This window comes from Vipera berus (assembly GCF_964194415.1).
Source record: "Vipera berus genome assembly, chromosome: 2".
Lineage (NCBI taxonomy): Eukaryota > Metazoa > Chordata > Lepidosauria > Squamata > Viperidae > Vipera > Vipera berus.
In genome coordinates this window covers 181,950,151-181,964,739 of record NC_138203.1, presented here as the reverse complement: position 1 = coordinate 181,964,739, position 14,589 = coordinate 181,950,151, and the positions used below count along the sequence as shown (strand labels likewise).

At 42.6% G+C, this 14,589-nt stretch overlaps 1 protein-coding gene across 2 annotated transcripts in view; it reads left to right on the top strand.

Moving 5' to 3' along the window:
• EVI5L (ecotropic viral integration site 5 like) overlaps nt 1–6,631 on the top strand; it is a 53,990-nt gene extending 47,359 nt beyond the window's left edge. For both annotated transcript variants that reach the window (XM_081316488.1, XM_081316489.1), the window contains 6 exons: nt 83–223; nt 2,188–2,346; nt 3,353–3,499; nt 3,883–3,978; nt 5,132–5,227; nt 6,075–6,631. In XM_081316488.1, coding sequence (XP_081172614.1) covers nt 83–223; nt 2,188–2,346; nt 3,353–3,499; nt 3,883–3,978; nt 5,132–5,227; nt 6,075–6,386 — 951 coding nt within the window. In that variant the 3' untranslated portion in view covers nt 6,387–6,631. The remainder of the gene's footprint in view (nt 1–82; nt 224–2,187; nt 2,347–3,352; nt 3,500–3,882; nt 3,979–5,131; nt 5,228–6,074) is intronic.
• The last annotated feature ends 7,958 nt before the right edge of the window (nt 6,632–14,589 follow it).

Below are 14,589 nucleotides of genomic sequence, written 5' to 3'. Positions count from 1 at the left end.
ACAGGCCAAAGGCTCTTCTGTGTGTGCTGTGGCATACTGAAAGCAGTATATAGTGCTCATACTTAAGCCATCTCCTTTCCAGAGAAACAGCTTGCTTCCAGATGAAAACAATGTGGCCCGTCTACAGGAGGAACTGAAGGCTATGAAGTTGCGAGAGTCTGAGGCAATGAAATCCTTCAGAGAACTGCAACAGCAAGTGAAGGAGCTCAATGACAATTGGCAGGTATGCTACATTTGAAGGATGCCATACCTGACAGCATCTCACTTGTTAGGCCTTGCTGCCTTGGTTCACGGTTTTAACGTAAATCTTTGTATAGAAGGCTACAAGGACTGATTCTGTAAGTTCTTTGGATCTTTTAGCAGTATCAAATGGGTTAATAAGAAGCACCTTTGGGGTTGCAAAGGGTTGGACAACCACTAGATGGCAATTAAGAAATACAAGAAATTCTTGCATCTCCTTGCTGCCATCTACTGGCCATCAGGATTTTGTAGCCTAGATTTGGGAGATCCAGGAGCTTAATAAAATCTAGTTTGATGCATAAATCACTTTAAGGAACAAGATCCTAAATGTTTGCTAAAGGAGCAATACGTTTATGGTTACATGTGAGAGAACCTAGTTGTAGTTCAATGTATACCACATAATTTTTATGTAGACTGTTCCCAATTTCTTCATATAGGATTCAAAAGGTCTCTCTGAGATCTTGGAGGCAAAACAGCTTGTCAGTGTACATAGTGGTAACTAACTGGATCAACAGATATTACGCATGTGTTGAGGAAACTGTTGTTCTGATTTTTTTTAAGATTGACTACAAGTAGTCCTTGGATTATGACAGTAATTGGGTTTGGAATTTCCATCGCTAAGCAAAGCAGTTGTAAAGCACAATGTCATGTGACTGTAGGATTTAGCAACAGAAATCCCAGCAATCCCCATTGCCATCATTAACACAACCTCACCTGACGAGGTCCCATCCTAATCCAAGCCATTCCTAACTTGGTCCCTCCCGGCCCTGAGCCTCAACGAGGTAAGGGACTGCCTCCTCTTGAATTCCTCCCACTTCTCTATCTCCCTCCCCCTCCTTCCCCCCAATATCTGCCTTTTGGCTGCTTTGCACAGCAGCACTCCTCAGGAGCAGGGGTGGCCCTGGGAGTAAAGTGGAAGCCCAGGGCTTTCAGCAATCTCAGTCAGCCACCACAACTCCGGGAGTCTTCTTCAGTCACATTGCTGCTTTCACAGCCGCTGAGAACTGCCACTTCACGCCTTGTGCCGTGGTCAGCCACGCTCGTGCTGCAGCACAAATCCCCAGCTACACTGTGTTCTGTTGACCATGCGAACCCCGGCTGACCTTTGCCATCTTCCTCCTCCCGCTGCTGTTGAGACACCCCCAGCCTGGCCCTTTTGGAGACAGCTACTGGCTGTACCAGGCCTTCTTCCCAAGGCTGCTCCAAATCATATGCTTTCCTTCTCAGCAAGATTGTCATGATGCGTTCTGAGACCTTCTTCCACAAGCTTGCGAGATGGCCACTCCTGCCCCTCTCCAAATTGTACCTGGCATTCTCACAATGCTTCTCGTGATGCTTCTGAGACCTTCTGAAACGTCACAAGAAAGCAGCATACACAGTTTGGAGAAGGGCTTGGGCAGGCAACAGCCGCCTCACACTGAGACTGTGAAAGGCCTTGGGCCTCTACTTTACCACTGGTGCCAACACCAAGGAGTGCCCCTATGCAGGGTGGCCCAAAGGGGATATAATGGGAAAGATAGTTGGGAGAGAGGAATTAGTGCCCCTGGGCGAGCTACCAAGTGCCTGAGTTTTGTTCACGTATCTACAGGGGCACTGCAACAACTGTAGCTTTAGGACCTAGGCATACTGTAAGTACCATTTATTCAGCACTGCCATAACTTCAAATGGTCACCAAACAAATTGTTGTTAAGCAAGGACTATCTGTACAAAGTTAGGACAATCTGCTTTAAACATATTTTAACAGTGCTCTGTATATGCCCTAAGCAACAGGCGGCTCATAAAAAGCAGAAAGGCCAGATAATATGAAAAGTTGTCATAAGCTGCCATTCAGATGCAAAATAAGCATAGAACTGCTTTCTGTTGTGTTCATACTCAGCCTTGGTACTCCTGGATCAAATATGCCTGTGCCTAGACTTGCAGATAATTGTTTGGTTCCCCTTACTTTAGGCCCATCTGAGCCGGACCGGAGGGCGGTGGAAGGACTCTCCACGAAAGAACACGATGAACGACCTCCAAGATGAACTGATGAATCTCCGTCTGCGTGAGACACAGGCTCAGGGTGAGGTCCGGGAGTTGCGTCAAAGAGTGGTAGAGCTTGAAACTCAGGTGAGAGTGTGACAATTGTCGTAGTTCTCCTCTCCATTAAGAGTATTTCTTGTTGTGATTCAGGGTCAGCCTGTGGGTTCGGCAGTTGGGTCGGACGACTCAGAGGAGGAGGGGGGTGTTGAAGAGCTTGCTGAGGGGGTTGAAGATCTTGCTGATGAGAGCCCTCAGCCAGGCCCCTCCCACCTGGTCACGACGGAGACCCAGCTGTGTGAGCCTGACAGCGTGGATGAAGATGACCCACAGCTGGCCCTGTTCAAGGACGCCCGACGCAGGAGGCAGTCAATCAGGAGTAAACAGAGGAAGGCAATGGGGCACCTCGGAAGGAGGCAGAGAGAAGCCATGCCCTGAACTGTATAAAAGGGGAATGCGTGGGAGGGCTGGTTTGCTGAAGGCAACCGCTTGATTAGTTCCTGTTTCATAGCTCCTGTTTCATGGTTGGTGTCTTGTTTTGCTCTGTTTTATGTTAATAAATTTGGCAGGCTTAATTCCAGCCTCTTGCCGTTTGTAAAGGGGTTGTCCCTGCCTTTTCTGCAGGGCCGGTAGCAGGCTGGTACAGAACATTTCTAAATCTGGACAGTTAAGATCTTTCCATCTGTAATGTCTTTTTTCCTAACTGATATATATAATATAGCAATCCTTCCTATTTTTTTAGTGTGCAAACAGTTTTATATTGAATGTGAAAGTGCAACGTTTTTCAAGCATAAGGAATATGCTTGAATATAGGTGTGTGTATATTGAGTGTGTAACAAATTCAATGATGTTATTTATTTGAATATAGGTAACTCAAGACAGCAAACATACAAAATGTTCTTTTCTCCTCCTGTTTTTCCATCAACAGTAACCCTGTGAGATGGGTTGGGTGGAGAGAGAGTGACTGGCCCAGCCAGCTTTCATGCCTAGGGTGGAACTAGAACTCAGTTTCCTAGTTTCTAGACCAGCACCTTAACTATTACACTAAACTGGCTCTAAAAGTGTCAATCAATTGCCCCTAATTCTTCTTTTCTAGGATCAGATTCACAGCAACCTCCTCAGTCGGATGGAACAGGAGTGCTCTGGGCTGCATGAAAAGGTGCAGTATCTCACCGCCCAAAACAAAGGGTTGCAGACGCAGTTGAGTGAGACCAAGCGCAAGCATGCTGAATCTGAGTGCAAGGTGAGTTGGCCCATTCAGCGGCACAAGGCCTGTGACTTTCCCGCAGAAAACGAAGGCAGGCTTGCTCAATTGCTTCTCAAAGGTAAGGGGCTTCAAACAGCCTTCTGAATTGCAAAACTCAACTTGTTTTTAGCTTTGGGAGGTTGGGATTACCCAGCGCTAGGGCACCACAGTGCGCAAAATCTTCTTACTGTCAAAAATGACTGAAATCCTGACTTTCAGGTAATTGAGCGACTCGGTATGGGTCTGATGGCATCTGTAGCTGCCGTGAGGAATTCTAGGAGCTCAGACTTTTTTTTTCCCTTTCTGTTCTGCATATCATGCAGATTTCCTTGCTTGGAGTCTAATGGGCTTCGGCCATTGGTTTGTATTACCTGTTACAGAGCAAAGAAGAAGTTATGGCTGTTCGCCTGAGAGAAGCTGATAGCATGGCTGCTGTTGCAGAGATGCGGCAGAGGATTGCTGAACTGGAAATCCAGGTTAGGGGAGAGTAACCAGCAGGTCTCCTTTTCAGTCACAAGTGAAACAAGGGCCTACAGCGAGTTACAGCTGGGGGGAAAAAAAAGCAAATGCTCTTGCATTAAGCTATTGAAAGATCTCCTGAACCAACTTTTCTGTGTAACTGTTAAAGGGTCTGATAATACATGTTTAGACCGGGGCTTTTCAACCAGTGGCACAGGTACCACCCGTGGTACATTGGCATCTGGCAGGTGGTACGCGACCATCCTAGAAAAGGGAATGAGCTGAACCGGTGGCAGCACCGCACAAGCCTGAACGAGAGACGGCTGGAGCTGCAGGGCTGTCAGGGCTCAGCGGAAGCCCCAGGATCAGCGCCAGGCTCCAGCCGGAGCCCAGAAGAAGCGTCGATCAGCTGGAACGTTGCAGCATCTCCAGGGTCTTGTGATTTACATTCAGATGCTTGGCAACTGATTCATATTTATGACGGTCACAGTGTCCCAGGGTCATGTGAAGTGACCAAAACCTGCTGCAACCACCCAGCAGAGGGGGGGGGAAAATAAAAAACAAACATACCTCCGCCCCACCCCCGCTGCCAATCCTCAATAGAAATGGTCACAACAATGAAAACCTCAGACAGGAGGAAGAGCGCCGCCGGGCGGGCAGGCAGGTGTCTTCCTCGGCTGTGGCTTGGGGGGCACTTTTTCAGTGCCATTGTAACTTCGAACAGTCACTAAGCGAACTGTTGTAAGTCGAGGACTACCTGTACTTCATCACATTTTTCCTTTTTTTTTTTTTTGGTCATCATGTTTTTGACACCTGGCTAGGCGACCGGTGGTACTCGGATGTTGCCCTATCCTAAAAGTGGTTCAATGGGTGAAAAGGTTGAAAAGCCCTGGTTTAGACTGCAGAAAAGACTGAGAGGTATCAGATACCTGAAGAGTTATCCCATGGTAGTTGTTCTTTGAACTCGTTGGCTAAAACGTAATTTGCCAGTGGATCCTGCACTGGGAAGCAGGAAAAACAGCGGACTCGATGGTCTCTAAAATCCCTTCAACAATGGTTTAGTTATTTATGCAGGTCGTGAAATAATATATGGGCTAGGCTAAGGTCTGAAACAGTTCTGCCCTCTCCTCCAAGCGGTTGTCGTTTTTATCCCCCTCTTTTCACCTGCAGAGAGAAGAAGGAATGATCCAAGGCCAACTCAACAATTCTGATGCCTCCCAATACATCCGTGAACTCAAGGAGCAGATTGATGAACTCAAGGCAGAGGTAAGCCCAACCTAGTGGGAGAAAGCAGACAAAACCATGGAGGACTTTCTGATGGGCTGTTCTGTTATCATATTTTAGTAAGTCATAGCTATTGTTTCTACACAAAATACAGGCGCTATGAGCAATGCAACTATGAATTCTCTTGGTCAGCTCCTTATGTAGATAGATAGATAGATAGATAGATAGATAGATAGATAGATAGATAGATAGATAGATAGATAGATAGATAGATAGATAGATAGATAGATGATAGATAGATGATAGATAGATAGATAGATAGATAGATAGATAGATAGATGATAGAGATAGAGATAGAGATATACATAGATGATAGATAGATAGATAGATGAGATGATAGAGATAGATAGAGATATACATAGATGATAGATAGATAGATAGATGATAGATAGATAGATAGATAGATAGATAGATAGATAGATGATAGATAGAGATATACATAGATGATAGATAGATGATAGATAGAGATAGATAGAGATATACATAGATGATAGATAGATAGATAGATAGATAGATAGATAGATAGATAGATAGATAGATAGATAGATAGATATAGATATATATTAGCAATGCCTTGCTAATCCAAGAAAAAGGAGGATATCTGTGAATAACCTCACACTTCTAGTAAGGCTTAAGGCTTAAGCCAGAACATAGCTTCTGTTACATCATAGCAGGGTTAGGGTTAGGGTTTGTCCACTGTAGATTATTTTTTCTAAATCCAAGTTATACCAAGTTACACCAAGTTATACCAGAGCTTAAGTGGGTTTCATAGTGCTAAATGCCAAACCATCATGGCTGCCCCAGTGTCTTCTCTTTTTCTCTCCTGCAGATTCGGCTAATGAAAGGACAGAAGCCTTTTGAGGACTCTATGGGTTTTGACGGTATACATATTGTGAGTCATCTGGCAGTGGACGATGACTCGCTACATTCTTCAGATGAGGAATTGCTGACCAGCCCTGAGGTAGTGGGTGCCCTGCAGGATGTTTTGTATCCACTGTCTCCTCACAACGCACACTTTCTGCATGGGGCTGAAAGCTCCGGAAAGGAGAGCGATGGCACCACAGATAGTGATCCGGATGACCCTGCCTCGGCCACCGAGGCCAATGGGGAGATCATCTTTGCAGAGGCCCTGGGCAAATGAGGAGTGACGCTGCCATCCCAGCTCCATCTGGAGTCAGTCGATCCACTGGCCACGCTGTACTGAGGAGTCAGGGATCAGATGTCACTGAGGCTTCGGCCCAGTGAGTACCCTGGCTCAGAGGTGGCGTGGAGTGCCACGTACGAACAGTACGGATTGTTATCAGCACTGCCTTTTTTCAGCTTTGCCCCTGGGAGTTAAAATCCAAATCCAGGTATTGGCCTCATCCGTGTCCTGCTTTCCACACTTTTTTTTCCCTTCCCAACACAAAGATTTGCACAGACGAGGACTGTGAAGGGGCAGCAGAAGCAGTCAATCCACCGATTCCCTAAAATGCAGCCCAGCTGTATCCCATCTCTGTCTCCTTGCTGTGCTTGGAGAAGGGAAAGGGGTCGGTCTTCCCTTTGTTTATATTGGTCTCCTAGCATGCTGCTCTGCATCCAGAGGAGAAAATGGAGTGCCTGCATACTTGTTTGTAATTTTCCACCCTGGAAAAGGACAGGAAGGAGAAATGAGCTTCTGAAGAGGTGATTTGTTCTAGTGAGGGAGATAATATTTTTGTTCCTGTTTATTATTTATTTTTAGAGTGCAATTACTAATCCAGCTCTTTGAAAAGTTCAATGATTTTGAGGGTTTTTATATGGAGGAGCCAAAACTGCTTCTGTATGTAATCATACAACATTTTCTATTTAATTACGTAAAGGGATATTCTTTACTAACGCCACTTTTATATCATATTTTCAAACTCTTGTTTTTTGCAGCAATCTGGCTCAGTGCCTAATTGGGTCAGGCAGGAAGACAGTCCATCAGTTCATGTGCGCACATGCATGTGCATGCACACATACACACATAATTTGGGGAGGGGGGGGTAAGCTGTTCCTTCATTCATGAGATCAGTATTAAATGCTAAACTTTCCGGCAGCTGAGAATTTGACAAAGTTACTGTGTGGGCAAGAGAGGAATACTATGGAATGTCCAGATAATTGATTCTGCCAAGATAACAAAAAATGAAGGTCCTTGGGGGCTCAAAATTGAATTACATATCAAGTAAAAATGAGATTTCTAATATTATGTTTGCCTCCAAACATTATTAGGTAAGGATAGCAAGGGAGAACCAGCAGGAAAGTTATGCTTAACCCTTGTGCATTTTACTGAGGATTCCATGCAAATGCTTCTCAATTCCTTTAAGCATTGGGAGCATTTAGTTGTATTAAATGAAGTTCTGCTCCAAGGAGCAATTCCTTGCAGTAACAAGCCTCTTCTTGAAGTGAGTGCGTGTGTGTGTGTGTGTGTGTGTGTGTGTGTGTGTATTTATGGGGGAGGTTGGGGGCAAAGCAAGGCAGGGTAGAGAAAAGAACATGATTTCTTAACAGGATTAGCTTCTAACAGGGAAAGGATTGCTGACAGCTCACTTAATGACAGTTGGCAAAGAAAAAACCCACAATTTATGCAAGGATTCTGATGAAGAAGGATTTGAATAAAACTGTAAAGTGAGGCGTGTTTCAGTTGGAAGTACTACAGTCACCGCCGTGCTATTTGTAATTCAGTTCATACTCAGTTTGCTGAAAAAAGGCTTGTTTTTTTCCACAAAGGGGGAGTGGGCATCATTAGTTGAGAAACATCAGTGGAGTATTACTTAGGAGCACTGCATGTTTTTTGAAGGTACAAATAATGCTGCAGTTGGGACCTCCTCTGCATTTTTGAAGTACAGAACTGAAGGGGGTAGTTTAATTTTGTCCCCTTTCCTTAACAGAGTCCATATTTTAAGAGTATTAAAGCTAGTCTGCCACAGCATGCTTTTGGGGGATTGGTGCAGCACCCGGATGTATTACTGCAAGCAAGATTCCAGACTTTCCCCCCCCCCCAAAAAAAGCTAGGGCAGAAAATTCCTTTGAAAGACATGCAGTGCTGTTTCTTCCCAATTAAATTAAATTGTGCAGTTTTGAAGTGCTTAGCATTGCAAGGTGTCTGATTAAAGGTATTATTGCAAATGATGATGACGACGTTGCAGCTGAGAATACCGCTCACCTGACACTAGAAGCTGGAAAGAGTTTCACGGAAGGTCTGTGAAAGAGGCTGGGCAAGTGCAGAACGTGGAAGATGTAAGGCTTTGACCCTGCCAAGAAGGTGGGCCGCCATTTTGTTAAGCAAGATCTCTGGGTCGTGTGCCATTGAAATAGTCCTCCTCTCAGGGAAGGGGGCCCTGTCTTGCTATGGATGCGTTTTCTTCGTTCCCTGTTCCATTTTCTTTCCTTTCTCATCAGTAGTAAGTGAATCAATCCGCCTTTGAAGTTGACTTAAAATTGTGAAACCTGTAACTTTATTAATAACTGAACGTGTTCTGTATTGGACACGTAGGCCTCTCTTTTTTGGAAGCGTTCTCCATGACCCCTTCCTTGGCACAGGTGTGGAAGAGATTGGTAAGGGAGAAGTGCTTGGCTTTTCCAAGGGCGTTTTTTTAGCTCCAAATTAGGGAGTGTAAGCCAGCATTTGTGAAATGGGAAACACACCTGCAACTGCCTAGCCCTAGCCACTTATCATGTGGCTGGCCCTGAACTAGTGAACTGAAATAAACACACAGACACACACACACACACACACACACACACACACACACACAAGTACAGATAAGTATTTATATAGTATGCCTAGGGAAAGGCACCAGTTTGGCATAATCTTGCATATTTTATATATGCATTTTGTACACATCCACACTATACTGTTAATACTAAAATTTTGTAATTTATCCTTTCATTATTCAGTCCCACATAGAGGTAATTGGAATAATACACGATCCGGAGGAGTTCAGTTTGCATTGTTGTTTTGATCTGCTTGCATCAGTCTGAAGCTCCCCTTCCCCACTACTAGCAGTGAGCACATGTTTGCAGTGTTGGGTGGTTTGTGAAACTGTTTGCCAGTGGTGCATAATACTTAGCAATTGTGGATATTTGTTTTGTGTTAGTGCTATCTGAATGCTTACTGCCTCCAAAATTACAAGTTAGGAAGACCTTTAACTGATTTTTTTTAATTATGAAGTAAATCCATTGACTTCAGTCCTTTGCAATTGCACTGGAATAAATGAAAGGAGATGGTTTGAACCATATCCATGTTTTTTCAACGGTTCAAAATTGTTATTGTTAAATTTAGACTTGATTCATTTGGTTGATTTACCCTTTAAACTCATTATGGCACAACCCTGATTAAAGCAAAGACTGCTAACCTATTCTATACAAATTATTCACGGTACTGCAGCTTTTTTCCAGTGTTTAGATCACGGCTGTAGAGCCTTACAATACAGTTCATTAAATGATGCCAAAAGTCTGACTTTCCACACTTTACTGCTTCTGCTGTATAGAAGCTTGAAGAAAATGATAATTTTGTTTTTCTTCCATGCTAGTAAATACTAGGAATACAGGATATATTAGAAGTGTTTTGGTCTTAATTTCTCAGAGATCCATGCAACATCAGAGCATAAGAGTTGAATCCTCCTTTTGCAGATTCCCAGGAGATAATATAGTATCCTTTTGGAGCTCTGGATAATAAACATAAAACCACGTGATAAATATTATTATATCAAATAACTTGCAATGAAACCTGTAGAACAGGGATGTCAAACTGCCGGCCCCTGGGCCGGTTTCATCATACCGAAGCCACGCCCACCCCATTGCCGGCAATGCAAAAAGAGTCGTGATACGTCACGACACGTCACATGACGTGGCGAGTTTGACACCTGTGCTGTAGAAAATTAATATAAGTATTAGGAGCAAGAGATCGGCTAATTTCATCACAGCCAAGTGCAGGAAACTCACCTGTTCAAGTTGCATAATGTGTTGTTTTTGGTTGAGTTTGGTTAGATGCCAAATGTCATGAATAAACCACAGTATAGTGAATTACATTAGGTCATGAAAAACATAGCCTCAATTTTAGTGGAACGAACTTGATCGACCAAATGAACTATGTGTCTAGTTCTTCATAAAGAATCCATTTACATCAAGGTATCCACAACCGTCAGCCCACCCCATTCCTCTGCTGGATATAAATTGTAATATCTCCAAGGAATTTTCTTTTTTCTTTTTGAAAGTCCAGGCCTTTTGAGAACTATCCATCCATAGCCAAGTGCATTAGAAGAAAAGTGTAGCCAGCCAATCTTGGTAACCCAAAATCAAACACATTTTGTCTGTATTTTCCAGCAAACGTAACTGCCTAATTTGGGGGCGGATTGTATTTGTAGGAACTTTTCTGAACATAGTTGTGAGTTTCCAAGCCAAGCTATTTGTTGAGTCAGTCATTTGCTTCTTTTAAAATTTTCTATTTCCCTTAACCTGAAGTATTACAAACAAAATTCAAAGGATGAGGCCAGTTCTTAATGCAGTGGTTCTTGTGTTGCTTTCCTCCCGTGCATTTCCTTTTGTGGCGATTCTTCAAGCCTTTATTTTTTTTCCCCCAGTGAAGGTGCCATACCCGCTCAGTCCTTTGGCATATGGGGCAGCCATGCATATGTATGTATATATTTATATAAAATAAATACATTTTCAGCAGAACTTCAGCGAGGGAGGAAGCAAAATACCACTTTGAGGTCCATTTTTGTTTCTCTCATGAGTTTCCACAGGTATCTCTTCTCTTAACATATCTTCCATGGCCCACCTTGGACATCCCTCCCCCAAGTATTTATATGAACACAGAGTCATAAGGAATCTTGTGGCAGACCTCACATTCTTTTGCTAAGGAAGAGGGCCTGCTTATAAAGTAACTTGACACAGCTAATATCTTAAAGCAGAGTGTTACACTGCCCCAGCAGATGCTTTTGGACAGGTGAGGCTGAAGATGGTGCTTGTGGTAGCTACCAGCATACTTCAATTTGCACTTTCATAGGGTTTTTTTTTTAGATTTTCTTCTACACAGAAGGAAATCAATGTGGTGCTCTGTTAAGAACTGGGATTGGGATTATTCTGTTCTCCCCCCAGGATTGACACTAGAATTTGAATTACTCACTTGCTTGAATGAATCTCTTTTGGGTGCCAGCACCCCATCCTCTTTAAGCAGGATGCATTGAACTTACTTAGCTATTCTAATAACTTTCCTAACTTTGGAAGACACATTGTAAATTACACTAGAGAGGCACCTTTCTTCCCTGTTCCTATCCTGGGCTGCAATGCAACCTAAAAAACCCCAATGTTTTAGGGAACAGGGTGGAATTAAAAATAGGGGTAAGAGAAACTGGTCTGTATTTCCAAGGTTCTAGTTTATTTAGCCTTTGATCTTAGAAACCACATCATTTTAAGAGTAGTGGAGCCAAATTAAGGGCATGGTACTTTCTACCATGAAAAGGTACTTTTCCTATCCTGGATTAAATTCTGTGAATCTACTCGGCTTATTTTAGGCGTGTACTGGTTAGCATCTGTGAAATTGCCAGCACACACTGTTAAAAACAGTGCTTTTGTTTTTAATGGGCAAGAACAAGAGTGTGAATGCTCTTGTTGTTCTGTATTGTCGTAAATTAATTTTATGTAACAAGTCAAAAATCTCACTATGAATGCCTGTAAAATGTTTTGTTAGTCTTTACCTCAAATTGTTAAACACTACTGTTAGAAGACATAAGGTGTTTTTTTTTTCCATTGCATTTATTTTTTTATTATTTTCTTAAGAAAATATAATGAGGAAAACCATCTAATCCCTTTGGGATTTGTTTCCCCAAAAATGATTTATTATTCTGTTGAGATACATTGTTCTCTCTGTATTTCTCCCTCTCACATGCAAACGCATCTTTGTATTGTGAAGAAAGAATTTTTAAATGGTACCAAAATTAAGCTTGATCAGAATGACTTTGCAACAGATTTCAATAAAGCAAGAGCTTTGGGTTATAAAAATTTATGTTCAGGCAAAATAATGATAGAAAGGATGGAATAATAATAATGTGAGATAGTAGCCCAGATTAAGAATTTTATTTATTCGGGATAGACAATAGATCACGTTTTGGATTGTGAATAATCTAGCACCAAATGCATTTGATTATTCAAATTGCTTAAGCAGATTTGATACCAACGTGGTGGGGGAAAAAAGACAGCTTCTCTCTTTAGCTATGAAGTTATTGCCTAGAGAATCCTGTGGAACCACTATTTGAAGAACATGTTCTGCCATGTGTATGTAAAAATATTCTTGCTATGTGTGTGGTAGTTTCTGAAATGCACAAAATTTGAGTGGGATCAGCTTGCCTGCTGCTATAAATGAAATTGGCCACACTGCATTGAAGTTAGCAATGCAGATTAACCATATCTTTGTTGTGTTTCTTGTTCTCATGTTTGAAAGTGGAAGAGCTAGTGACGTCAACGACATGCTGTATTGTACTGGGGCTGTCCCATGCACAGTGCTCTTCCCTGCCTACATTTTATCTTCAAATACTGACTTTCTCCTATCCTGTACAGCTAGACCACTGAACGCTAGCAAGCTGCTGAATATCCAGAAGCAGCATGCCCGTAACAGTGTGTGCTTGCTTTCCAGTTAGAATGTATTGTTCTCTCTTACCTCCCCCCAGCTGTTCCAAAAATCACGTGTTTTGTGTAAGTACGTACCAGTGTCCCTTCTCTGCTACTCAGAATATAACTTCCATTCTTTCCAGCCCATTCCCATTTTAAAACAAATATTGTTGTACAAAGTACCTGTACTAAAAAAAAAATAATAATAAACTATTTACACAGTCTTTAACTTTGTGTCTCAGGCCTTTTTGGACTACAGAACTCTTCATTGGGGAAAAAAAAGTACTTAATGTACCTAGGGGGTGTAAACATCTGCATTACAATTGTTCCAAAATTGGAAAGTTTTTTTTAGCTTTTTCAAGAAAATGTTGTAGATTGTAATCACCACTGGAAGACCTATTTTATCCTCCCCACTACTCATAAAAGAGTCCCATATCACATCCCAAGTTCTGTGGACAACTTCCCGCAAACTTATGGTAGGATAGTTGTGTGGCGTGAATGTTGGGAACCTGCAAGTATTACCTCCCAAGAAGCAGAGATGCCTTAAGTACAATTTTTTCTACAATGCCATTTTATCGTTTGGGTATACATTGAAGTATGAGCCCAGTTTATCTTTTCTCTCGAGATTTGGGCCAATAATGAAGGTTAATTAGACGTTGTTAACAAATGCAGTTTCGGCCAGTCATTCTCTCTCATCCCAACTCACCTCACAGGGCTTGTGCTGGAAAAATAGGAGGACAAAGGTGTGTTGTATGTGTTCGCCGCCTTGAGTTGTATGTAAAAATAATAAAGGTGCAGTATAAATGAATAAACAAATATCCATAGAAAGAAGTATTCCTCAACTTATAAGCCTTCATTTAGTGGCCAAAGTTACAATGACACTGAAACAGAGACAACTGGACCTCACACTTAGGACTGTTTCAGCATCCCCATAGTCATATGCTCAGAATTTTGGGCACTTGGCAAACATGTGACCCCAGGATATTTCAACCATTGTAAATACATGCTGGTTGCTGTTTGCAAACTTCCCAGCCAATTTCCAACAAGCAAAGTCAATGGGGGAAACAAATTTGCTTAAAGAACATGCCCTTCCCTTAACAATTGCAATGATTTGCCTAACAATAGCGGCAAAAATATAACTCACTTAACAATCACCTTGCTTAGCAATGGCAATTCTGGTGCCAACTATGTTCACAAGACAACAACTACCTATATTTAATTTAATTTAATTTAATTTAATAATATTTCTATACCGCCCTTCTCCCTGAGGACTCAGGGCGGTTCACAGGGCAAGAGTAAAATACAAAATACAAATATTAAAAAGAAATTAAATGATTGCCCAATTTTAAAACAATTGATATACAATTATAAAACCCCAAAGATAAAATTAAGAATACAAAAAATAAAAAAAACCCACCAATCCCCATCAGGCTAGGCCGGCTTGTACAAACAAAAACGTCTTGAGATCGCGACGAAAGGAGCGAAGATCGGGCGCCATCCGGAGCTCTACCGGTAACTGATTCCACAGCTCCGGAGCGCCCACAGAGAAGGCTCTCCCCCTGGGGGCCACCAATTGACATTCTCTGATCGGTGGCACCCTGAGGAGACCCTCTCTGTGGGAACGCACAGGGCGCAGGGAGCTTGATGCCGGCAGCAGATGTTCCCTGAGGTACTCCGGCCCCCTGCCATGGAGGGCTTTGAACACCATTACTAGTACCTTGAGTTTGCAAGTA